The 24877-nt window shown below is 53.0% G+C and overlaps 2 protein-coding genes and 1 long non-coding RNA gene across 3 annotated transcripts in view; 1 reads left to right on the top strand and 2 right to left on the bottom strand.

Annotated features, from left to right (window-relative positions):
* The window catches only part of SMG5 (SMG5 nonsense mediated mRNA decay factor), a 30930-nt gene extending 19741 nt beyond the window's left edge, over positions 1-11189 (bottom strand). The window contains exons 1-5 of the mRNA XM_027742471.2: positions 11096-11189; positions 5431-5529; positions 4623-4746; positions 3860-4016; positions 888-977 (exon numbers count right to left, since the gene is read on the bottom strand). Of these exons, the coding sequence (XP_027598272.1) occupies positions 888-977; positions 3860-4016; positions 4623-4746; positions 5431-5529; positions 11096-11172 (547 nt within the window). The 5' untranslated portion in view covers positions 11173-11189. The remainder of the gene's footprint in view (positions 1-887; positions 978-3859; positions 4017-4622; positions 4747-5430; positions 5530-11095) is intronic.
* Positions 11190-13780: 2591 nt separating this feature from the next.
* TMEM79 (transmembrane protein 79) lies at positions 13781-16624 on the top strand. Its single transcript, XM_027742494.2, has 4 exons — positions 13781-13830; positions 14653-15469; positions 15682-15895; positions 16145-16624. Exons 2-4 carry the CDS (start codon positions 14746-14748, stop codon positions 16347-16349), a joined length of 1143 nt encoding a protein of 380 aa, XP_027598295.2. The 5' UTR covers positions 13781-13830; positions 14653-14745; the 3' UTR covers positions 16350-16624.
* A 3114-nt stretch (positions 16625-19738) lies between these two features.
* LOC120324193 lies at positions 19739-20725 on the bottom strand. Its single transcript, XR_005565307.1, has 2 exons — positions 20473-20725; positions 19739-20306 (listed from the first exon to the last, which is right to left on the bottom strand). It is a non-coding gene; the product is annotated as an uncharacterized LOC120324193 (long non-coding RNA).
* Positions 20726-24877: the final 4152 nt, after the last annotated feature.

Genomic DNA, 24877 nt, shown 5'->3' on the forward strand with positions numbered 1-24877 from the left:
GTGTGAAATCTAAGTCAAGTCAGCTGACTTAATAAAATATCTGGCTGTGGCTAGACTGGACTTTATTAATTTTTTTCTTTTTTTTTTTTTCCTGTTTTTTGAAAAACATAGGCATTTTGAAAACCTTAGGTGACAGCACTGTGAAGAGGTGAACATGTTTCTCTCCCACCACTCAGGTAAGTCATTCTTACTACCCCACAAGACATTTATTTGCAATGCCATTTTCAGGCTGATTCATGCACAATGATAATCCCAAACAGCTTTCACCAGCTTGGAGGCTGCAGAGTGTCAGACACACGTACCCACGCCGCACTTTCAAGAGCTGCTTTCCACACAGTACATGCTCACTCCCACATGTTCACAATCAAGAAGCTGACACACCACACACTTCAGGAGGGCGTCACTGTGGGACAGACATGCCTGCTATAAAAAGCATGACACACAGCCAGGCACAATGACAAAAAACCTGGGGCCTTGCAGTAGCAAAACTCTGGACTGATGCACAATATTGCTTAAATCTGATTTTCTGTCCCACTGGTGCTGATGGCAGTGGCTCCATAAAGCAAGTCAGAACTGAGCAGTCAACTTGCTTTGAGTTTCCTTTACACTGTCCAAACCACATAAATAAAAGAAAAGGCTTCCATTTTTACACACTCACAGCTGGTTATCAGCAGCAAACTCCTCATCTACCTGCCAAAAACCAAAGCTCCTGCAACTCACAGCAGTTCAGCCATGAGGATTTCAGCTTATCCTGTGACAAAGGGGTCAGAGGGAAACAGAATCTGCAAGTAACCTCAACTGGTGCCTAACAGTGATGGCCTTGCATGGTACAGGCACCATCTTTTTCATGTTTCAAAGGCTGCCCTGAGAGGCAATGCTGTTCTTACCTAGATCTCCCAGGTAAACTAGACATCGGTGACATGCCATCTGTGCCCACTCCATCTCCTTCTCCGATGCAGACACGGGCTTCTTGCAGCCTACAAGTAAACGTGAAATCACTTACAGCACCGGGTGGAGGCTGCTGGGAAGACACAGGAGCCACCCATGCCTCTGCCCAAGACACCCAAATCAAAGCCCCCACAGTCAGACCCCACTGCTGACTGCTGTCTGGGGCACCTTATAGAGCAGCCCTGGGTCACTCTTGTTGTCAAAACATGGAAAATAAACAGAGAAAATACTCACAGACACTGCTGCTCACCCACCTGCCTTGGACACCCTGCTGACCGGAGCGGTGTGTGTGACCACATCACCAACAGTCACAGAAATAAATGATGTCACCTTGTCTACAAGGTCTGCTGCAGTGACCTGGCTCCATCTGCCCTCAGATAAGAGGACAAAGGCCAATTCCTGTCTACAGGATCATATGATCATGTCAATACAGGACTGAACACAAGCTACTAAAGTTGATTTCATTAGCATGGCTAATGAGGCCTTTGGATGGGAGCGGGTACATATCCCTGGAAGCCAAACAAACTCTGTGCACTGGCACTGGGCAGCAGCACACAACGGGGACAGACCCTTCCCAACACGGAAGATGGAAATAAATTCATTGTCTCAAGACCAAGATCTAGACTTAGCACTGGCCAACCAAAAGAGAAGTAAAAGAAGGAAAATTCAGGACAGAAATCTGTGCTGTGGACAGGGCAGCTGGAGTCAGTTAGAGAGAACTGCCTCTGGACAATGCTGCCTTTGCATCCAGGAGGGAACCAAGCTGGTGACAGGGCTGGAAGGCACACCCTGGGAGGAGTGGCCATCAGCTCCGGGCTTCTCTAGGTTGGAGAAGAAGAGGCTGGGGGAGACCTCATCACTCTCTGGAGCTTCCTGAAGAGGTGAAGGTGTCAGTCTCTTCTCCCTGGCATCCAATGATAGGATGCATGGGAATGGTTCAAAGCTGCATCAAGAAAGGTTTAGACTGAACATAAGGAAGCCTCTCTTTACCAAGAGGGTGGTCACACCCTGGAATGGGCTTCCTAGAGATCTGGTTAATGCCCTAGGCCTGTCAGTGTTTAAGAGGCATTTGGACAATGTCCCTGACAACATGCTTTAACTCCTGGTCAGCCCTGAGTTGCTCAGGCAGTTAGACCAGAAAATTGTTGTAGATCCCTTCCAACTGAAATAGCCTTGTCTATTCTATACTAAACTTACAAAGAAAAGGCAGTTCAGGCAGTGGAAAGTGTCAAAAGCAACAGGGGAAGGCTGCAGCCAGCTGATCTGAACTAACTGAAGTCATCAAACGTGACTCAGTTCCTGGGAAGGGCATGTCCCACCTCCACCCAGCCAGCGTGGCCACAGTTCGGCCACAGATCAGGAGGCAAAGGCTGCTGCGCCTGCGCCTCCTCCCCGGAGAGTGTCCACCGGGCCACCCACAGCACAGGCTGAGGCTGGGTTCAGTCTTCCTGCTGCCAAAGACTCCCACCTTCTGGAGGAGAAAGTTCCCTCATGCAGGAATCCCAAAGAAGATTTTTAAGACTGATCCAGTCCTTACTCTGCCTCCCCCCTGGCTGAGGTTAAAAGGGTCAAAATGAAATCTGGAGACTGCAGTGAGGAGCTGTTCCCACTTACCAACAGGTGTTGTATGAGTGGTATTTTAAAAAATACACAGCCTTAAATCTGCGTCCACGTGTGCTGTTGGACCTACTCTCCCTTTTTTTGCTCTGAATCCTCTTGCTCCCATTCACACAACCATCGAGTTGTGCCCACCCCAGTCTGTGGTTCATACCGGATCCTTTCACATCCATCACTTCTGGATAGGCAGGGTTCCATCTCTATTCTCCAGTTACATGCCCACCTGCCACATCCTTCTAATTAAAGAGTCCAAACACACCAAGAAACTTGAACAAGGGGAGCTTTTCACATGCAATCATCCCTCAGGGTACAAACCCACCTGGAATGTGCACTTTGAGGATTTATTAATTCTGCAGTACTGAGATACATTTCTCAAAGCAACAGTTGCCAGGAACATCTGCCTTGTAAACCAACATTTCAAAGCTGATAGTGATACCATCATGTCCCAGAACTAACAGTAGGATCTCAGCACCTAAAATCCTTCTTTTGCTAAAGACACACTAACTTTTCTCAGCCAGGTGCTGCCTTCCTACCCCCTGCCAGCTTAAGCGTATCAGTTAAACCCTTGCTAATACAGTTCACAAAACACATGGAGGTTCCATTTCTCACCCCGACCCACCCAAACAGACACATGAGCCTTGAGGCCACCAAGCACAACCAAAGGCAAATGGACACAGACCACTACAAGGCAACTGAGGATGTGAATGCACAGGCGGCCTTGAGCTGCTTCAGGACTGTAAACACTCTTATCCTTCCTCCCCTAACAGGTACAATACCTCAGATTCCCCTGCACCCAAGGGCATGCACAGAGATCACCTGAGCCAGCTGACATGAGCTACAGGACCCTCCTGTCCAATACCCAATAGTGGTTTTAAAGCCACACAGTGAAGAGAGCACAGACAGAAGAGGGACCAAGAAGAGGAACAGTGTCTTACAGTGACTAGGATGTACTGAAAGAAATGTGTTGATTTCAAGAACCTATTCCTCTGTCTGTTTTAATTAAGCTTTTAAAAACATTCTGTACAGTCAGCAGAGCTCTTCAATTTTCCATAAAAATCTGCCATCATCAGACACTTACTACATAATTTTCTAACACTTTTTTCTGCTAGAAACCCTTCTTTCTTCCCTAATATAGTATTATAAAAAGAAGTGCCATAGAGAAGAAAGCAGGACAATCTGTTCTAGGCAGATAACTTGCTAATAATCCCTTGAATGCTAAAACAAAGATGGACTCGTGCAAGGTGAGGCCACCTGTCTGGGATTCAGCCCTGCCCACAAGCCCACGAGCACAAACCTATGAGAGGGTCCGTCACGTGCGTCCAGTCGATGCAGCACTGCAGCTCCAGCTGGTAGTGAGACTGGATGTAGAGCAGGAGGTGCTGGTAAAACCCTATGCCAGCCACCAGGTGAGTCCGGTACGCGCACTCCAGAGTGCTGCGGCTGTGGATGTGCTGCGAGAAGGAAAAGGAGCACGTTAATGCAGTCTAGGAAGCAAGACAGTGGGTAGCTCAGCTGTTAAGCGGTTTTGCACAGCTCTGTACCTCCTGCTCAACACTGTTGCCCCTAGTGGTGTTTACTAAGGGTCAACATCAAGGAGAAATACTTGCAACAACAAATAAAATCAAGCTGCCTGGTTAGAGCACCTTAAATATGCCCTGACCCCTGGATGACCAGGAGAGCTCACAGCATCGGAACACTGTGAGGACCTTCCAGTGATCAACTCTCATAAAAACAATCAGAACTACTGATGAAGCCTCTTAAAACCACTGCTCTACATGGAGAGATCTGTCTCCAGTGGGGAGACACATGAAGTGGGGAACACAAAAAAATCAGCGAATTCTGTTGAAAAGCCCTCTGCGATGGCAGCTCTCTCAGCAGCCTGTTAGCACTTACCTGCCCACTGCTAAAGGCACAGGGAAGCTCCATAATAATTCGGGAGCCCTCAGCTTCCCGCCCTGGACTCAGACCACAACTTCTCCAAGCAGATGAAGCTTTCAACTTGGCCTTATTCACTGCGCAACCACGGACCTTCTCATGCCAGAGCCATAGATACCTGCCTTTTTATTTGTTTTAATGAGCTGGATAACTTCATAGTAAACTTTTCTCCAGAGCAGTTCTTCTGCTTTTCTTCCATAATCCACTGGATGCAGGAACATCAGCTTCACGCACAGCTCCCGCAGCCTGGGACAGACAGCAGAGCATTCACAGTGAGCTGCTGCAGCCTCAAGCACAGCTGCCACTACAGAAGCATGGAATCCACTACAGAAGCATGGAATCCACTACAGAAGCATGGAATCCACTACAGAAGCATCCGAATCCACTACAGAAGCATCCGAATCCATTACGATAGCTAAGCTAGGACATGTGGTGATGATACAGCCTGGATCACTCCCACAAAAGAGCACCTGGAAAAGCTGTACACCCAAACCAGTACTCTGGGCTCGGCTGGCCAACAGTGACTTCCTAAAGTGCAGTAATGATAAGAATTGGCTTGACAGCTTAAAAAATGAGTAAGAATAATCCTCTCTGCTTTGCACCCCCCAAACCTGATAAAAGATGTCACACATAAGTAAAAAGTTTCTGCCCCGCAGTTTTTATTACAAGGAAGGAACCAGTCAACACAAACACAATTTATTTCTATCAGTGACACCCAGGAAAGCATCCAGCTACAGACTGTGGGGTTAATGCTGATCAAATGCAGGTCTGAAATCCAGCCTCTGCTTCCAAAATCTGGAGGAATCCCAGGTCAAGAGGCACACAACAAACCAAATACACTGAGAAACTCCAGATTCGACAGCTCCACATGTTGCTTCACACGGATTTTCCCCAGCCAAACACAAAACACAAGTATCCTGCCCAACTTACTTGTTCCTCAAGCTGATGTTCTCTGGCTTGAACACGTCCTGATACGCTGCCTTATTGCCAAGGATGAGATCCAGTCGATGCACGGCCTCAACCACTGCCCTGCATGGGAACACAGAACCAAGAGTTTCAGGACAGTGGGTGAGCTGGGATCACTGGGGTGTCCAAGTTAGTTCCACTGTCAGCACACCACCCTGTACCACCACACCATAGTCACTGTGTGATTAAAACAACTGACTGAATGCTAACAATCACTATTTTGATAGGAAGAATCAAACCTCCACCAATTCCTGCTTCCTTACCAACTTGCCTATGAAGGGAGGCAAGTCAAATCACTCATTTCCCAAAACTTCCCTGTCTTCGCTACAAGGATTCACTGGCTAAAACCCTTAAAGAAGTCTCAGTGATAGGTAACAGAGATATTCAAACCCAGCCCAAAAGAGGAAATTTGTTTTGAGGTTTTTTCCCCCCCAAAGCCAGCTAAGAGAGAGCAAGCAACCTCAAAAAGTTTGGAGTCATGCAGAAATACTTCTGTGAATCACTGCCCAAGACTTTCCTCTTGGAGGAGGAATCCCAAACCACGTGCAAAACTCAAGCACTCAAAAGTTTGTAAGTTGTGAACAAATCAGACCATTCCAAATGCTGCAGTGAAATGGTCCCAGGGACTTTCAGCAGCATTAGTGCTGACAGAAAGAACCTCATCAATAGCTCATGGACCGCTCGATAAAGCACAATCGACCGTCAACCCTTGTGACACAAGAAGTCACCTCCAACCTCTGCCTGTGCTCTGCCTCTATCCAAGGGGCAGAACTCCTGAAGTCAACTCTTCCCAGCTGTTGACTCTACACGCTCCTCTTTAAGCAAGCCATCCCTCAAGCCACAAATTCCACCAATCCTTGTTCTCCCCCTTGGCCCATTGTCATTCCTTGTTTGCCCCACACCTGAGCTGAGCCCATCACAGCCTGAGAGCTGTTGGAACAAGGAGCTGAAGAAGCCGTGATGTGCTTGTCAAACACAGAACGGGGCAGCATCAGAGCAAACTCCTGAGGTGCTGTGGCCAGACTGCTCCCCCTCCCAAAACCTCCATGCCTGCTCAACGGGAACTGCCCCGTCACACTTGCAGCACCACGTTGTGACTGAACCTGCTGCTAGTGCACTGATGGCCAGATGGAGCACGGGGTCAAAATAAGCCACAGCCTGCGAGCCCATGTGCTGGGGAGACTGAAACCACCACCACTTCCTTGAAAACTACAGATATTACTGCAAAGTAACTGATAGTTTTCTATGCCAGCCCCTTCCCAGCAAAGTCAATCTTCCTTCACAAACCCACGACAACAAAAGGAACCTCCCTGAAAAAAAAACAGGACATTCCAGAGCTCGCAGAGGAAATGTCCCATCTCCTGCCATGCCACAAGAAGCCTCTCACCCAAGGTAACTGGAAATGTCATTTCAGTAACCACAGAACCTGACAGAAGAAGGAAGCATGGGGAACAGGAGTGCCTTATGCAACGTCTTGAGAGATCAAAACACCACAGGGTTGAACAAACTTCTTCCTGAATAATCATGAAGAAAACCAAGGAGGGAGTAAGAATCACACACAAAATCCTGCTACATCCTCAACATCCAGCCCCTCCTGCTCACTGACCTCTTTCTCACACGGCCTGAAGGGCCTTTGCAACCTCTGACAGCCCAATACCTTCAACAGCAAGGAAGTGAATAAAAAATATTTTGGTTGACGGGTAACAGGCACTGAGTATGCAGCATCCAGACAAGCTCGTAGTGGGGTGGGGGCACACTAACAAGCCTCCTCCAGTTTAGTTTCCCCACAAAGCACAGGCCAGGCACATCTCCTCACTGCAGCCTGGGACTGCTGTCCTGGCTGCGGCTCTCAGAGCCCCTCCCAGCGCACCAGGAGCTGACTGGCTTCCTGTGCAGGAGGGTGACCAGGGGAAAGGGGAACTGCTGGTTCATTTGATTCCCAGGGAGAACTATAGGAAAACTACAGTTGTTGCTTTCCGATATGGGCAGACTCCACCTCTTCAAAGCAGCTGTAAAACCACATTCACAGGTGTGAGCACCAGTGTCCAAACCTTCACGTGCAAGTTAACTGTATTTGGAGCCTCAACACTGTCTCCTTCTCCTGACATTTATTCCACTCAAACTCCCTTATGGGCACACAGTCCAAGTTCTCTCACAGCCAAATAAGGCTCTGATTTTTTTATATCCTAAGGAAGGGTCACAAAACTTCGTCTAAGAATCCCCCTGAGTTCAGCAGTGTCAGAAATGCAGCACAACACTGCTGAAATGGCAGGAATTTCTCGAAGAGCAGTTGCCAGACCCCCTTCCCAGTGACCAGCAAACAGACAGCTATTGACCTGCCAACAGTATCCATGGGCAAGAAATGTGATCGAGCCATGAAGGAAAGCTTACTTATATGCACCAGGACTCAAAGCCCTGCCAAATTAGAAGTAGAGAAAAGTTTCCTTCCAGGGATGGGCTGATCAGGGACACTGAAAGGTATTTCACTTTCCCCTCAAGGTGGCCCGGAGGGCATCTCCTGTACAACCTTGTTTCCTACAACAGCCCAGGATGGGCACATGCAGACACTCGGTGCCTCTGCTGTTCTTCCAGGGTTTGTAAAGGAAGAGGGAGTTGGTGACTGGAGAGCAGCAAGGTTTACAGGCCGGGATGTGGTTCCTGAGCCCTAAGACAGGCCCCACACTAAAACGTAGACTTGTCCACACGGGCCTCGTGGTGCTGCTTGAAGAGGAGGAAGCAGGAGCAAAGCAGAATCTCTGACAGCTGGTGATGACCTGTCAGGATCTGAAGTGCAGAGGAAAAGGGACTCAGTGAGGACAAAAGGTACAGGAACCAGCCTCACTGCAGAAATGCTGGAAAACAGCAATGCAGGCCCTATGGACCACGCACTGGTAAAAATGCCCTTCAGCATCTGTGCCTGGACTGGCCTGAGACCATGGGCTGAACTTTACTTGGCAGTTAAGAGGCCAAATCCTGTCCCAGGACCCATTTTTCTACCTGCTGGGTTTAAACGCTGCTTTCAGACAGCACATCAGAGCCACAGAGGAGGCAAATCAGATGCCAGTCTATTAAAAGAATCAAGTACAGCACATGGAGCCAGGCAGGGTGGAAACAGGCCAGTGCCAAGTCCTCTCCAGACACGCAGACACCGATCTGTCCCCTTCCCTCTGTGCCATTAACAGTCTGGGATGGGGCAGAACAGCAGGCAGAATTATTTGTCCCCTCTCTGTTTCTTTATTTAATACATCACTAAGAGCCACAGCCTCTGAGGAATAAGACATTCCTCAGGGAAAAGACCTGCAGCCGTTCATCTCTGCTCTGGCACGTGTCAGTCACAAATTACAGTGCCCGGAACAGGCTCTAGACAGGAAGAGTAACACCAAGTACACAAGCTAATGGTTACCTAGAAACCTGTCAAATAAACCTGGTCACCCAAAGCTACAGCATGCATTGTAAAAGAGTACACCCAGGATAATCCAGTTGCCACATTCCAAGGTGAAACTTGGGAACTATCAATACAGGAAGATTTGGAAAAGATCTAGGAGCACCCTATAAGAGCAACGGACACCCTCCTCTCCGAAAGGACACTCAAGCATGCTGCCAAGGACCGTGGGGACCTGAACTCAACTCCCACAGGCAAACACAACACTGATCCCACGGGATCACAGTGCAGAGCTGGGACTGTGACAATTCACACCTGTGACTCAAAGGCGCCGCTTGATGCGACAGCCACGAGTTCCCAGAGACCACACTGACCACACAACCCAACGGGCCTCTCCCAGGGCAGGAAGGTCCTGCCTTACCCAACCCCAGTCCAGGCTCAAACAGAAGGACTGACAGGAGACTGTTGAGGTGGGAACTTGCTCACAGAGCTCTCAGCTATGGAGAAGGAAATTTGTGGCCACTGCAGGTACTATAAATTCTGCACTGAAATCACAATGCTTCCTTCCTCCCAGCTAAAGAAGAGCCGTCCCTGCAGGAGATGGGGTTTCTTTTTCTGCTATAAAAATGCTCCAAAGCAACCACACATCTTATTCTGCCATAAAAATTCAAACAGAAGCAACCCTTCTTGTCTGGATGACAATCCCTCATCTGGTCACAGGCCATTCCAGTGCCAAGAAATGCAGCCACTGCACCTTCAAAGTGCAGGAAAGTGTTTGCACCGAACACATGATGGAAACAGAGAAATTCCAGTAACCAACACTCAAACCTGCAGTTACTGCCTGGTATTCCTGGGCATGGACCCTGCCAGAGGCCCCAGCAGGAGGCAAAGCCTGCCCTGCTGCAGGAGGGCAGTGAGGTTCCACGAGGTGAAAGGACATGGCCAATGTCACCAAGACAAAAAGAAACAGACCCCAATGTAAAATCCATGTCTTGTCTTCATCACTTGGCTCATCTTTGAAACCCACTGTTTCTGCTGGAACTCCACCACGGGTCTGCTGTACTGACAGAGAGCTGGAGCCAGAAGAGGGCAATTTCTGGGTCACCCTCACAACATAAGGCATGAGTGGAGCAGAGGCAGTTCGGGGCTGACAGCAGGACACCCTCATCCCATGGGACACCTCATCCCATCGGGGGTTGGGCTCACCGAGGCTAGCACGATTGCCCCAGTCTTGTCCTCTGATGCCATTTCCAATGCACAGTGTGGGGATACAGGAGCAGAGTCCCAGGGAGTGTTTTATTGGAAAGATCTGCAGCTGGAGCAGTCTTGCCCTCCAGACAGCACCAAAGTGCTCTGGCTCAGGCTCCTGCTCATCCCACCCTCTTCTCCAGCACTTACCACATAATCCCTGCCTACTGCCAAAGTCAGGGACACCATCTAAAGCCCCCCTCTCCCTGGATGACCACACATCTCACCCTCATTCCACTGTATCTCAACACCTCCTCTCCCTTCAGCCCCCACCATCTCCCACCCCACCTCCCTGAATCCCACAGAACTCCTTTCTCCATCCCCCATGTGTGACCCATCCTCTTTCCCATGACCCCCTTCTTACTCTCCCACCTGTCTCCTTCCCCGTCTCTCCATTCTCCTACTTTGCCTGAATCCCCCTGTGCCCCTTGGTTTCACCCATCTCCCCTGGAGCCCCCAGGCCCCTTTTCACCACTGTTCCCCCCATTTGTTGCTCTGGATCCCACACAACCTCCTTATTCCCCTTCCCTGCTCCCCAGTCTTCCCTAAACCTTCCCCTTCTCCTTTCCCTTGGCACTGCACGCTTTCCCTGGATTCCCCGCCCAAGTTCTTCACTTTAATCTTTCTCTAAATCCCGCTACCTTCTTCCCCCGTCTTTCCTGAACATGCCTCCGATCCCCCTCGCCCCGTTTCCCCAGGTCTCCTCTGGATTCCTCCCCCCGCCTCATTAATCCCCGCTGTTCTCTCCATTCCGCAGTCTCCTTCCCCAGCCTCCCCCCCCCCCCGAACCCTTCCCTGACAACTCCCCCACCTTCTTCCCTTCCATCCTCCCTAAATCCCCCCGCCCCAGTCCCCAGACGCCCACCTGACCCTGCCCAGCTCCGTTCTCCCTCCCCGGTTCCCTTCCCCAGACCCCTCCCCGTTCCCCCAGTGCCCCCCGCCCTACTCCGCGCTGACCCTCCGCAGCCTCCTCTGGATCCCCCGCGCCCCTCTCCTCACCGGTACAGCCGCTTGGTGTGCAGCACCTTGGCCTCCGGCTCGCCGCTCTCGCCGGCGGCCCCGCCGCCCTGGCTCATGGCGCCCGCGGCGGCCCCTCGGCGCGGCCCCTCGGCCCGGCCCCGCGGCCCCCTCAGCACCGCCCGCGCCGCCGCCGCCGCCGCCCCCGGCCCCGCTCGGCCGCCATGGCTGCCCCCTGCCCCCCGCGCCGCTCTCGCGAGACTTCCCGCCGCGCCGGGCAGGCGGGCAGGGCGGGGGCGATCGACCCTCGCGAGAGCTGGCGCTCGCGCCCGCGCCAGCACTTAGTGCTGGCAAACATGGCGGCAACGCGGCGTCATCTCGCGGGACTTGCGCACACACACACGCGGCCGCCGCTTTGCCAGCACTTAGTGCTGGCACCACAGGGCGGCAGCGGCGGCAGTGAGGGGACCCCTAAAAGCCGAAAAAACCCCCAACTTTCTAAGGCTCTTTTTGAGTGTTAGAAAAGTCAAAAATCTTATTACGCACGCCCCATGCGTAGATGATGCCTAAAAGCCAGAAAACAATTCTCTTTAGACTGAATTTTTGAGTTTTAGAAAGCAAAAAGCAGTCGTTTATTACGGCACGCCCGGATGCAGAGGTGATGCCTAAAAGCCAAAAAAAACCTAAGATTCTTTTTGAGTTTTAGAAAGCAAAAAGCACTCGTTGATTTACACTGGGTGCATAGGAATCATTTCCAAAGTACACACACCGAACTACGTATGTGTTACAACTTTATGCAACGTTATACTGTTGTCTAATTACAATATTTGGACTACCTCATCTGTTAGATCCACTTCTAAAACTGTCCCTCCCTCAGTACCACCCTCTACACACCTCTTGAATGTGAGTCAGAGGTCGCAAAGGACCACTCCTTCATCCTGATCTCACTCTTTGTCATCATCTCTGCCCTTCTTGGAACAACTTCAAGGCTTCTGAGGTCTCTGAATAGCTTTGACTCCGTTATATCAAGCTGTTATGGCTTTTCTTTCTAAGCACATCTTCTACAGGCAAGATGCTCTAAAAGCCTTTATCTGTTGGAATCCTTGACAAGAAGGTTAAACAATATTTTCAGAAATTCAACACAAAGATACTTAGCTAAAGTGGTACTAAAACTGCTAAGGGCTATACCAAAATCTATATAATATGTATTTAAGGCATCACGGGAATATTTCACAAAGGTTGCATACCGAATACATTGGCGTTACAACTCTACACTACCATCTAATTACAATATTCAGTTTTAATTACAATATTTGGCCGTTACCTCGTCGGTTACACCCATCCCCAAACCCACCCCTCTCATCGGACCGCCCCCGTCCCGCCTCAGACACGCCTCCCGAATTGGAGTCGGTGGTCCCCTTATCCTTGTCTTCCTCATCTTGTTCCTTGGTCTTTGGCATAGCATCACACTTTCTGGAACGGTTTCAAGGCTTCTGAGCAGCTTCGGATTGCTTGTATCAGGTGTTGTGTCTGTTTCTCAGTACATTTTACAGATAGAAAACCTCTTCGCCTCATTAAAGCCCCTTGTTTGTTGAAATTCTTAATAAAGAATGCCAAACAGCTCTTCCAAAAATCCTGCACAAAGCTACTTAGCAAGCTAAATGTACTGATGAGCTATACGAAAATCTTCTATAATATAGATTTTAAGGCATCAGAAAGGGGGAATGGAGCAGGAACCCCTGCCAGTGGCTCCCCCATGGGTGTCTTCAAACTGAATTAAGTGTCTCCAGGATGAATCTTCTCGCCTTTTGTAAAAGTAACTTCTACAAGAGAAGCTGCTCAATAAAAGAGAACTCCGTGTTTCAAGCGCTGTGTGAGATTGCAAACACAAATAAAAAATAATTTTTTATTGAAAAAACCCACAAATTTTGTGACACAAATAAATATGCATTGGGTGGGCGGGCAATATATATTAGACAGGCGGGGTCATGTAAATTTTACTTTCCAGAAGAAGAAATTTAGTGTTACCCCTTAGTGCGCTTGATTTGCAGCAACTTCCAGCTCCCACCCTCGCAGAATAAAGAATGCCTAAACAAGGACTGACAATGTCTCCTTTCTAAACAGAGAGCTTCTCATTTAAACTCGGCTTCTAAAATTATCCTATTTCTTGTAAAGGAATATTGGTCCCATGATGGACTAGAGTAAAACAAACAGGGACACTGGTTCAAAGACACTTAAAGATTTTATTTTATTGTATTATGCCTACAAAGTGCAGCTGTGCTTCTTATACATGTTTACTTTGGAGTATACATCTTGAAAGTGGCTAAAAACTCAGAAAAGAAACAACATATTTTTCTAGTGATCACCTGTAGAGTTTGAAACTGAGCTCATTTAAGGCAATAAAATGAAAAGCTAGTTTATAAGCTGTCTCATGGTATAAATGACCAGCCCACCAGCAAGCCACATCCATAAAACACAGGGACGAAACCACCAAAAATGCAGGCTGATAAGAGTATCAAAACCATACGCACATTACCCACCTCAAAGCAGATATTTTATTTCAGTTCGGTTATTTCATTGAACTTCAGGAGCCCCGGGGGGACACCCGGGAAGGGGCGGGCGCAGAGCCTCGCCCGGCCGGGAGGACCCTCCGCCCGCCCCACCTGAGCTGGTCCGACAGGTTTAAGGTTCAGAGGCGGCCGAGAGAGCGCAGGAATTCCCGTCGGCTCCCGGCAGAGCTGCCCCGTAGCTCCCCATGGCCCCCCGCCTCTGCTCGAGTGAGTCCCGCAGCGAGGGGAGGTGGTGCCGTGGGGCGGTGCGCGAGCGGGGCTCGGGCTGGGACTGGGGCTAGGAATGGGGCTGGAAGTTGGGATGCGGGCGCTGGACGTGCGGGAGGCCCAGGAAGCTGCTCTATAGCGGCACTTCCGTGTGTGGATCTCGGAGGGAGCTTCGTGCCGCTCCGTGCCTCAGTTTCCCCACACCTGTGGCTCCTTCTGGGGATGCAGGGACGAATGTGTACAGAGGGCAGAGGGAGAGATTTTCATTGTGGAGGTAACACCCGAGACGAGCAAAGAGACAGGGATCCCCTAAAGGGAAACAATGCAGGAGCTCTGCCCGTGCCTCCTGCACCCCGTGAAGGGCACCTGGCAGCCCCCTGCACCCACCTCACATCAGTCTCGGCTATAAGAGGCAGCAAACCTGGCCCATCCCGGCTCTAGCTGGGTTCCCAGGCACAGCCAGGCCACCTCTCCCCCGGGGCTTGGGTGGCGCTGGCACAAGACAGAGCAGTGGAAGAGCTGGTTGTATCACCCAGCTGCTCCAGGGTAACCAGACTGTGCCCAGCCAGAACCTCCGGGGTGTTTGTCCGGCAGGGGAAGCCATTCCCAGCCAGACCCAGACCCCCAGAGCTCGTCTGGCCCACCCAGACAGTCCCTGATCCCTCTGCCACGGCCCAGAGTGTGGGCATACCAGGTGCTGCTCTCTCCTTGTAGTGCACAGACAGGTGGGTGCTGGGGGCTCCAGGGGTGCCAGTTTGCCCCTGTGGCCCCAAACCTCTCATTTCCAATGGTTTTTTGTCTGTCTCCTTACTCCTGGTGCAGGGTGAAAGTGGAAGAGACAGAAACCTCGTCCCCTCTCAACACAAGTGGAGCAGAGTGTCAGCAGTCTGCAGCAGTGCGGACCTGGCCACTCTCATGGCTGCCGCAGACCCTGTCCTGCCCCCCGAGGAGGTGGCTTTGCTGGAGCTGGGGGAAGTGGCCCTGGACAAGGTGCCACCAGCCCCGGATGAACACCTAGAGGACCCCGATGCCACCCTGCCATGGGACCGGTGCCAGCACAGCGCCCAGGGCCAGCCAGAGCCTGCAGAGGCAAAGAGGCGCTCGAGTCCCGAGGGGGGCCGTGAAGACCCCGAGGAAGCTGCTCCCACCTGCCCACCAGCCGAGGCTGAAGAGGATGAGGAAGGCCCTGGGCTGCCCGTGATGGCAGCCCACGTCTTTGTGCCCATCGACCCGCAGTGCATCGAGCAGAGTCCCTGCAAGCAGAAGCAGCACCCCGCTCCATGGCCCCAGGAGGAAGGCAGGGGGGGCCACATTCCCCCCAGCAACAGACCCAGCAGCCTCCACCACAAGCAGGTCTTCCTCCCCCTTGGCCCCTCGCGCTACCAGGACCCCCTGGGCTTTGAGGGGCGCGTGGCCAAGCCCCCGGCTGAGGCACCACAGTGCCCGTGTGCCAGGGACTGTGGCTCCAATAACCTCAAGGCCGTGGCCTCAGTGGTGGGGGCCCTGCTCCTCTGCCCCTGCCTCATCTACGGCGCCTATGTCTTCCTGCCCTTCGACGCTCCGCTGCTGCCCACTGTCAGTGCCCGCCTGGTCTACACGCTGTGCTGCGCCACCTTCGCCACCTTCCCCGTGGTGCTGGGTGAGCCAGGGGGTTGGGGTACAAGCCTCTCGCCTCTGCTCTGGGCCATGTGAGCCCCAGGACTGTGGGGATCAGAGCTGGGGCCAAGCTCTTTGCGGCTCCACTGGCTCCCACTAGGTGCAGCAGGTGGAGTTTTCCTCCCCTCTCTAGTGCTCCTTAGCCCCACTGAAGCTCCTCTGGGCGCCCGCTCAGCCCCTCTCTCTGCCCCCCAGGGATGATTGTCAGCGGCATCTCCCGCCTCTGCTCCTCTGCCCTGGAGCCCTTTGGGGAGCTGCAGCGGGAGGTGGAGATCCACCGCACCTACGTCTCCCAGTCCATCCAGCTCTTCATCCTCTACTTCTTCAACATGGCCGTGCTAGCCACCTACCTCCCTCAGGAGCTCCTCAAGCTCATCCCGCTGCTCACGGGGCTCTTTGCCATCTCCCGGTAAGTGGCTCCTTCACCCTGGGGCGCCGCCAGGCTCTGTCAGCGCCAGCAAACGCCATCCCTTGGTGCGACTCCTGCTCTGGCAGTGCCTCACTTGGCCAGCCACAACCAGGGAGGGTTCTTCATCTGCACCCTGCTTCCTGCAGTGGCCATGCATGGAAAACCCTCCCTGGTCAGAACCCCCAGGCGAAGCTGGTGCTGGCCCCATGGCATCGCCCCCACTGAGCCCGCACCCTCTGTCCTCTCCAGGTTGATTTTCTGGCTGTCCTATGCCATCAGCCGCTCCTTCCGTGCCTTTGGCTTCAGCATGACCTTCCTGCCGCTCCTGGCCATGCTGCTCTGGAACCTCTATGGCATGTTTGTCCTGGAGCCCGAGAACCTCCTCTCTGTGGCAGCACCAAAGCCCGAGGGCCTCTCCAAGGAGAGCGGAGCCAAGCTCCGGCACTGGGGGTGAGGGAGGCCTGGGAGATGGGGGGCCTAGACCCTGAGGGCTTGAGCCCTCTTTGCTGCCCTGCCCAGAGAGCCCTGATGGCACAGGGGTGCTGGCAGATCCCGCTGGGCCCTTGTTCCCTGCCCAGACATGGCGAGGTTTTGCTGTGCTGAAACCCTCCGCACCAGGAGTCTCCTGCAGGAGGGCAAACAAGGCCTGGAGCAAGACCCAACAAGCCCTGTTCTATGGGAATGGGGTGAGATTTTCCTCCCTTCCTCCTGGAGCCGACTTTGTCCAATAAAGCCCTTCACCAAACAGCTCTGTGTCTGGTTTGGGGGGGGGTTTGGGTTAAATTGCCCAGGGAATGACTTGGGACTTCACCCACAGGATGCAGTCATCCAGCCTCAAAATGATGTTTCCAAGAGGGGAAAAAAAATCATGTTTCCCCCAGATTGTCCCTCTTCCATCCCTGCATCCCACTGCTGTGTCCCTGCATGGTCAGTCCTGCTCCTCTTGTCCCTCCTCTTCCTCCTGGTGGAGGTTCAGCACCCAGTTCACGAACCAGTTGGCCAGGCAGGAGGAAGGGAGCCCTCCCCAGGGAGGGTTGCAGGGAGAAGCTGGGACGGATGACATGGAACCAGGCTTGCCACTGCCCAGGGCTTGGGATGGCCGATCCCTCCAGGACGGGTGCTGAGCCCCCTGCTCCGTGGACGTGAAGGGACCCCTGGGAGTTGCACGTTTGATGGTCTCAGTTCTCTGATTCTCAGGCATAACTCAAAGGAGTTAAAAATCCACCAAATCCAGGGAAAGCCCCTCCAGCCCCAGCTCTGCCAGGTGTCTGGCCTGTCCCTCCTCCCATCCCACAATGCTGTATCAAGGGAGCAGCCCACCTGAGCCAGAGAACTGGACTCGAGGACCTGAGGGAATGGCTGGAGCTCTGTCAGGGGAGGTTTAGATTGGATGTTAGGAAAAGGTTCTTCCCTCAGAGGGTGGTCAGACACTGGAACAGGCTTCCCAAGGCTGCCAGAGCTCAAGGCGTGTTTGGACAATGCTCTCAGGCACATGGTGGGATTGTTGGGGCTGTGCAGGGCCAGAAGTTGGACTAAATGATCCTTGTGGGTCCCTTCCAACTCAAGAGAGTCCATGATTCCATGACTCTTCTGAATGTACCTCATCAAGGACACAGCCCAGGGCACTGATCCTGCAGCTGATGGGCAAAACTCCCCTGAGCACCACAAGTGCTACAAGGCACAAGTCCAGGTGCAGAGGCTCCTCAGCACTGTCCCATTCCTGCCAGTCCCGAGATCTCCTCCAATTTCTGGACCATCTGGTTGTTCAGTGTTAATTACAAGGGTCCGAGGGCACAAAACCAGCCCCATTTGCCCTTTCACACCATCTGTGCCCAGAAAAGCTCCCAGCTTGTCTCATTTTTCTCCCTCAAATTGCTCTGCTTCACAACAAGGCTTTGTCTTCCCCTCTCAGTTACCTGCTCCCTTCCAGCTCTCAGGGATCCAGCAACTGGCAGCCAAGAAGGAAATCAGAGGGAAGGAGTAGGTCAGATGCATTAACCTCTGACAGCCAGGTGCTGCACGAGGAAGGCGCTTTGCAGAGAAATTCAAGTCTCTTCTTTGTAAAAACCTCTGAGGGTCTCAGGCCCAGGACAGGTGCTGTGTCAGTGTTTGGGGACTGGGACCAGCCTGCCCTGGCTGAGAAAACCCTGCAGAGGGGTGGGCTGGGAGGGAAAGGCCCAACCTGTGGTTATGTGGCCTCAATGGTCAACAGGGATCGAACCTCTGGGTTGCTTTCCATAGTCAGCAGCTTGGAGGAGCTTTGCCCGGGGCAGCAGGGAAAGAGGAAAGTATGGGAGAGTGTTAAAGGGGTTTGGGTTTGTTGGTTTGGGGTTTTTTGTTGTTGTGTTTTTTTTTTTTTTTTGGGGTTTTTTTTGTTGTTGTTTTTTGGGGGTTTTTTGTTGTTGTTATTTTGTTTTGGTTTTTTTGGTTTTTTTGGTTTGTTTTTGTGGTTTTTTTAAATTTTTATTTTTTATTTTTTAAAGGCAGACTCAGGCATGCTGAGTGTAGTACCACTAAGAGAAGTACTGATGATGATGATGTCATATTAGACTCTTACAACATTAATGAGATACCATAATTTTGCACATTGGGTTTGATTATGTGGAGGAGCAGCTGGGTCAGCCTTGAGGAGGCCGGGCTGTCTGTGACCATAAGCATTCGGATCTGTCAGCAGCACTGACTTTTCCACCTATGTTTTCTTCCTGTAATGAAATCCAACCATTTTCCTTAACGCCCGGCTCCCAGAGCGAGTAACGTGTCCCACACCGTGGTTCTGCGGCCTCTCAAAGCTGGTTACTTCAACTTCACCTCTGCCACCATCACGTACCTGGCACAGGAGGGAGGACAGGTCGTGGTAAGTGGACGATTTAGAGGAGCCCTGCAGATACCCCTGACAGTGCTCTTGCAGCAGCCTGGTCGGGGTGATGTCCCTGAGCTCTCACCCTGCCCAGCTCTGTCCCAAGAAGGAAAGTGGTAAAGCTTGTCTTTTCCCTGCCTCTTCCAGGTTGGTTTCACTAGTGCTCCCGGGCAAGGAGGAATCCTGGCTCAGCGTGACTTCGACAGGAGGTTCTCCCCTCACTTTGTAAGTACCTTTCAGCTGACAATGGAAATTGCACTGCAGCAGCTGCAGCCCAGCACAGTGGCTTCCTGCTGCACATGGTGTGTGTGGTTTGTCCTGCAGTCACCTGGAGAGCTCCAGTGGTATTGCAGTTAATCCCTGTCAGTTCTCCGTAGGAGTATCACAGCAAGAAGCAGCCAAGCGTTTCCACCCCAGCTCCCTCTGTGGAAGAGCTGCACTGTGGGATTTGAGCCAGAAAATTGGAGAGTAGAATCTTAGAACCTTCTAGGTTGGAAGGGACCTACAAGGATCCTGGAGTCCAACTCCTGGCCCTACACAGGACAACCCAACAATCCCACCAAGTGCCTGAGAGCGTTGTCCAAACTCCTTGAGCTCTGTCAGGCTTGGTGCTGTAACCACTTCCCCGGGGAGCCTATCCCAGTGCCTGATCACTCTCTGGGGAAGAACCTTTTCCTTATATCCACCTTAAACCTCCCCTGACACAGCTCCATGCTGTTCCCTCAGCTCCTGTCCCTGGTCACACAGAGCAGAGATCAGTGCCTGCCCCTCATGAGGAAATGCTCCACACAGAACCCCTTGGGGTCACCTACCACAGCCCCTGAAAAACCCCAACCTTCGGATGTGGTCTTCAAGTTGTGGGGAGAGAGAGAAGCTGGTGGCAGTGGCTGGGGGGGGCCCACCCCACCCTCTCAGGGTCCCCAGTAGTGCCCAGCCCAGGGGAGCTTTTCTCCACCTCCCCCCCACCCTCCCATCACACAAACAGCCTGAAACAACATCTTTACTTAGAGGACCAGGTGAAGTTTTGGTCCAGAGACCTCGCCCCAGCATCAGCGTCCTGTAGCACAGGGGCACCTCCGGGGTTTCTCCTGTCATTCCCTGACTTTCCCCAGCTCAGCCTTGGGACCAGGTCGCTACATTGAGCTCTTCCCCACATCGGTGCAGCGCTGGTTGCAGGGGAGGATGACTCTGCCTGCCATGCACGATTGGCTCGAGGTGATACATGGATCTAATTTGTTAAGTCTCTTCAGTCTTTGCAGTCAGTCTCAGAGGGTCTTCTTGGGGGGTCTTTAGGGACCCCTGTGGGGGTCATTGAGCCACTGAACTTCGGAGTTTTCATCCCGATCTTCCATATACAGTGTTGTTTTCATCTAAGCTGCACAGTAGGTTCCTGAACAAACTGGATTGGGCTGGTTTGACTTGTTCCATAGGTGATTGCAGAGCTCTCAACATTCCAGTGTTCCACTGGTCCACTGACCGTTAGGTACCATCCCATTGACCGTTGTTATTTACAACATAGGCAGCCCATCAGGAAGGTTCATATCCATGGTGGCTCTGTAAAGTGACGAGAGAGGAGAGCAAGGAAGAGAATCAGGGTTCAATTCCTCCGGAATCAGGTGCCAAGAGCCCCAAACACTCCCCTCACGTCACACAGCCCCGTCGCTGCTGCAGCCCCGTTTGGGGCCAGGCGGTGAACAAGGGAAAAACAGAGATGCCTGACCTGCTGAGCTTCGTTGACCATAGAGCAGATGGAACAGCTCAAAGGCCATCAGAAGGGGTGGCTACTCCTATGTAGAACAGGGTTGCTATGAATTCCACAGTGTGCATGACCCTCGTTCATATCCAGAGGATGAGCCACGACAGCGACTCTGCAGCCTGGGGCATGTTGTGCAGGATGTTGGGGCCATGCCCAGCTCCAGCAGCAGCATCGTCCCCTCCCCTGTGGGGACAGGGCAATCCTGGGGCTCAGCTGGGAACTGGCACCCCCCCCAGCACCCTCCTGGCTCCTGGGCCCACAGCTGCTCACTTGGGCAGCACCAGCAGCATGGTCATCATGTCATGATGGAGAAGGCCATGCCCAGCCCCAGTTCCAGCTTCTGTCGGTTCCAGGGAAGCATTCCACCATTTTTTTTTTGTTCTACGGTTGCCAGAGGAGCATTCCACTGCTGCTATTGTAGGTCACAGCATCTCACAATTGTATGTTCCACGGGAGAACCTGCCACCTAGCATATCCAGAGGCACACAAATCAGGGGACCGTGCTGGGACCCGGTTGCTGCTCCGGGACACTGGTGGGGCCGCAAAAAGGACCCCCCAGAGACATTTCCAGAAGGCTCAGTCAAGGAGAAACGTGCAGGGGCTGACCGGGGCTGAGACCAGCCCCTGGGGCGGGACCCAAAGGCCTTAAGGCTCGGCTCGGGGTAAAGGCGTGCACAGCACCAGAGCGTGGCAGCAGCGGGTAGGGTACGGCCCTGGAACCAGGGGTGGTGAGAGCCTGGGGTTTTTTTGGTTTGTTTTTTTTTTTTTTTTCTCTTTTTTCCCTTGCTTGTTTTATTGTTTTTTTTTTCTTTTGTTGTTTTTTTTTCTTGTTTTCTTGCTTTTTTGCTTTCTTGCTTCCTTTCTTATTTATTTTCTTTCTCTTTTTTCTTTTTCTCTTTTTTCTTTTTCTCTTTTTTCTTTTTCTCTTTTTTCTATTCTGCTTTTCTCTTTTCCTCCTTTCCTTTTTCCTTCTTTCTTTTTCTTTTGCTTTCTCTTTGCCTCCCTCACTCCCTCTCTCCCTCTCTCCTTGCCTCCCTTCCCTCTTCTGCTTTTTACTTTCTTTCTCTCAGATACACCTTGATTTGACAGCGTTGATTGCAAGTTTCGCTCAGTCAAAAATTCAAGTCAGCTCAGTTGTTGCCAATGAATACTATTCTACTTGCAAAGACCTCTGCATGATCACAATTACTTCCCTTGCTACCGCACAGAGATTCAAAACAACCTCTGCCTTTACCCGCAGGGGGACAGGACAGGTGGCCAGTGAGGAGGGCTGTGACCTGCAGCAGCCCCTGGACGCAGGCCTCCACTGGGCCCCCACTCCGAGATGAAGAGCAAACACTGCTGTGCTGGTGAATGGGGTGGGCATGGGCTGGCAGGTGCACAAACAGGTGAACAACTTTGTCCACAGCCTCAGCCAGGAATTCAGCACCAGCATCATGTAGCAGGTGGCTGCCTGGGCACCCTGTGGATGCCTGTCCCCGGGATGGGGGTCAGGTCCTGCCCTGCTCCACGGCTCCTCCTCACAGCAGGAGCACCACCATACACTACTGGATGCCCACAAAAGGGAGCAGCTGAGCGAGGGGGTAACCTCACATCTGCTGGAGAAAGGCACCTGCCTGGGTTTCGCCATCTCCTTGTTCTGCCTACTGCTGTCCTTCACTTTCCTCTCTGTTGTCTTCTCATGACAGCCACGCTGTGGCTGTCAGAGCAGGATTGGTTCCAGTATGGGGTGCAGCCCATGTTCTGGCTGACCATAGCCTCTTCTGGCTGCTGGACTTAATCTGCCACTATCAGAGGTGGACAGGAGCAGGGCTATACTCATCCTGCAGACATAAATGGGATGGGTTACATCTTCGAGATCACCTGTGACCTGATGTCTGCCTGTCCCGAGACAAGGTGAGAAGCTAATCCTCCACATGTGTTTCCCTCTACACCCTCTCAGCTGCCACCTGCCCTCATCCCCTCACATCCATGCCAGGAGCATGTGGCTTTCCTGCACAGCACCGTTCTGGCATGGTGGAAGGGGTTGGCATGTGCCTTGCTGCCCCTCACCCAGACCGAGCAGATGCTGCTGTCCCAACTCCGGGACGAGACCTCGGCTTTTCATCATCCTGTGCCACCTGGCCCTGCAGTGGCCTGAGCTGAAGCACATGGTGAGGGGCTGGGGGCAACCGGGGAGTTTGGGGCTGGGGGGCAGCAGGTTGTGACACACCCTGCTCTCTGCAAGTGCTGGAGCTGTTCAGGTGAAGCCTGTTCCTGCTCTTCCTCTTTACCTCTGGCCTGGACCCCTTCAGGTTCTCAATGTCACCCAGAACCATTCCTTCATGCAGTGTTCCTACCAAAGTGAGGCCATGGCCCTGGGGAGCAACTCCATGGGCCCCACTGTGCACCGTGGCAATGCAGGGCCTCCCCCACCCTCTCCCAGCCTCCCCATCCTCCCATCCCATAGCCACCATGTCTGCAAACATGGTGGCCAAGTCCCTGATGGTGCAGCTGCTGCAGAGCACCACTGGGCCCTGAACGGCACTTTCAGCACCCAACCCCACTGGGAATGGGAATTCCACAGCCCCAGGGCCTGGCCATGCTGTGTGCTGCAGGGGGACTCACACTGGTGCCATGTCTCCAGCCTGCCATATCCCCACAGCATCACAAGGCAGCAGTACTGGAGCATCTGCCTGCCCCTGGCCCACTGGCCCTGCTCTGCCTGGCCCAAGTCTGCCTGCGCTGTGCCATCACAGCCTTGTACTAACCCAAGATGAGCCTGGCACAGCTGGAAGGGGGTGGGTTTTGGGGTGGGCTGGTGCCCCCAACCAGCCACTCCTCAGCAGTGTTTGCCAGTGCAGTAAGAGAGCAGCTGTGTGCTGCACCTGTACAACAGGCTGTGGCAGTGGAAGCATTTTGTCCGCCTGTAGCAAACACACATGGCACAGTGAGCACGGCAGCCACCTGGGCTGGTGAGTAGGGACAGTGGCATGAGGTGCTGGGGAGGGGTGTGTCACTTGAGGTGGCCGATGCAGAGCACAACCACAGAACTGGCCCTCACAGCGCTCCAGGCTGTTCTTGATCACACCTGGGAGGCAGGAGTCTTCAGCTGCCTGTGCAGACCTAGACCCGCTGGCCAAGACCCCGTCCATGGTGCTGGCATGGGGTTCTAGGACAGCCTCCCCCGGCTGGCAGCCGCCTGCCCTGTGTGCTGCCAGCCCCTGCCCGTCCTGCTCACTGGCACAGCGGTGTTTGGTCTTCCTCTCGTACAGCTCCTGGGTGCTGCGGGCCGGCTGGGTGCCCTTGCCCTTGTCCTGCCGCAGGTTGTAGCCCTCATCGCTGGCCACCTGGTCGTTCAGCTCCACGAAGGCGCGTGAGAGGTTCTGCATCTCCGTGTTCAGCGTCTCCCCGCTCCGCTGCCGGGACACACGCGCAGACACGCGCACGCAGAGGCTCGGCCCCGCTCCCCCAGCCCCCTGCTGCCCCCTCCCCAGACCCCCCTCACCACCAGCTCCTCCATCACGCGGCGCAGGGGGGCCGTTGACACCTCCCAGAGACCGGTCGTGTGGTTGACCTGAAGATCCACCACGCAGTCCATCGAGCGTTTTGCCTCCATCAGGTTGTGCCAGAGGTTGGCCACGGGCCCTGGTACCAGCAGGGGTGGCTCAGAGCCTGCCAGCTCTCAGGACCCCACTGGGGGGCACAGGGACATTGGGGGGACCCTACCGTGGTAGATGGCAGTGAATACAGAGAAGGCAAAGCCAAGCTGCCTCACCCAGGAACTTGGGCACTTATGAGCAGGTTGGCACAGGGGAAGTGAAGGGGAACATGGGGGTACTGGGAGCTTCAGTGATGGCCTGCCTCCCAACTACAGCCTGACTCACAGTGGGGTGACTGGTGAGAACAGAGCATTGTCTTTGGGCAGCAGGGTTCCTCATGCCACTCTGGGTGGATTTCAGGGCAGTGGAGGGATGTGAAAGTGAAAAAGCAGGTTCTGATGTCCAAAATCAGCGTGAAGCAGAGGTATTGATGCAGTGCAGTGGAGCCAGTCTGTGGGGAGAGCAGTGTACCTGCTGAAAAAGGGGTGAAAGGCCCTTCAAACCTTCCCCGGTGAAAGCTGGGAAAGTCAGGTTGGGATGAAATACTGCAGCATTTTTACTGTGGGGCTGACCAGGTCTGTGCTGAGTGTTCTGTCTGACCAGATGTGTAGGAAGGGGTGCCCACATCTCCCCTGCTCTGTGCCTGGGCTGAGGGCACTGGAGTGTGGCTCCAGAGAGACGCAGGAGGGGGTCTGGAATTTGGAAGCCATGCCAGGAAGTGTTGGCCAGTTGAGCTATTGGGAAGGTACCCAGAATTCAGCAATGCTGTTTGTCACCTCAGAAAGCCC

This window comes from Pipra filicauda, unplaced genomic scaffold, assembly GCF_003945595.2.
Source record: "Pipra filicauda isolate LSUMZ 115617 unplaced genomic scaffold, ASM394559v2 scaffold453_size531900_pilon, whole genome shotgun sequence".
Lineage (NCBI taxonomy): Eukaryota > Metazoa > Chordata > Aves > Passeriformes > Pipridae > Pipra > Pipra filicauda.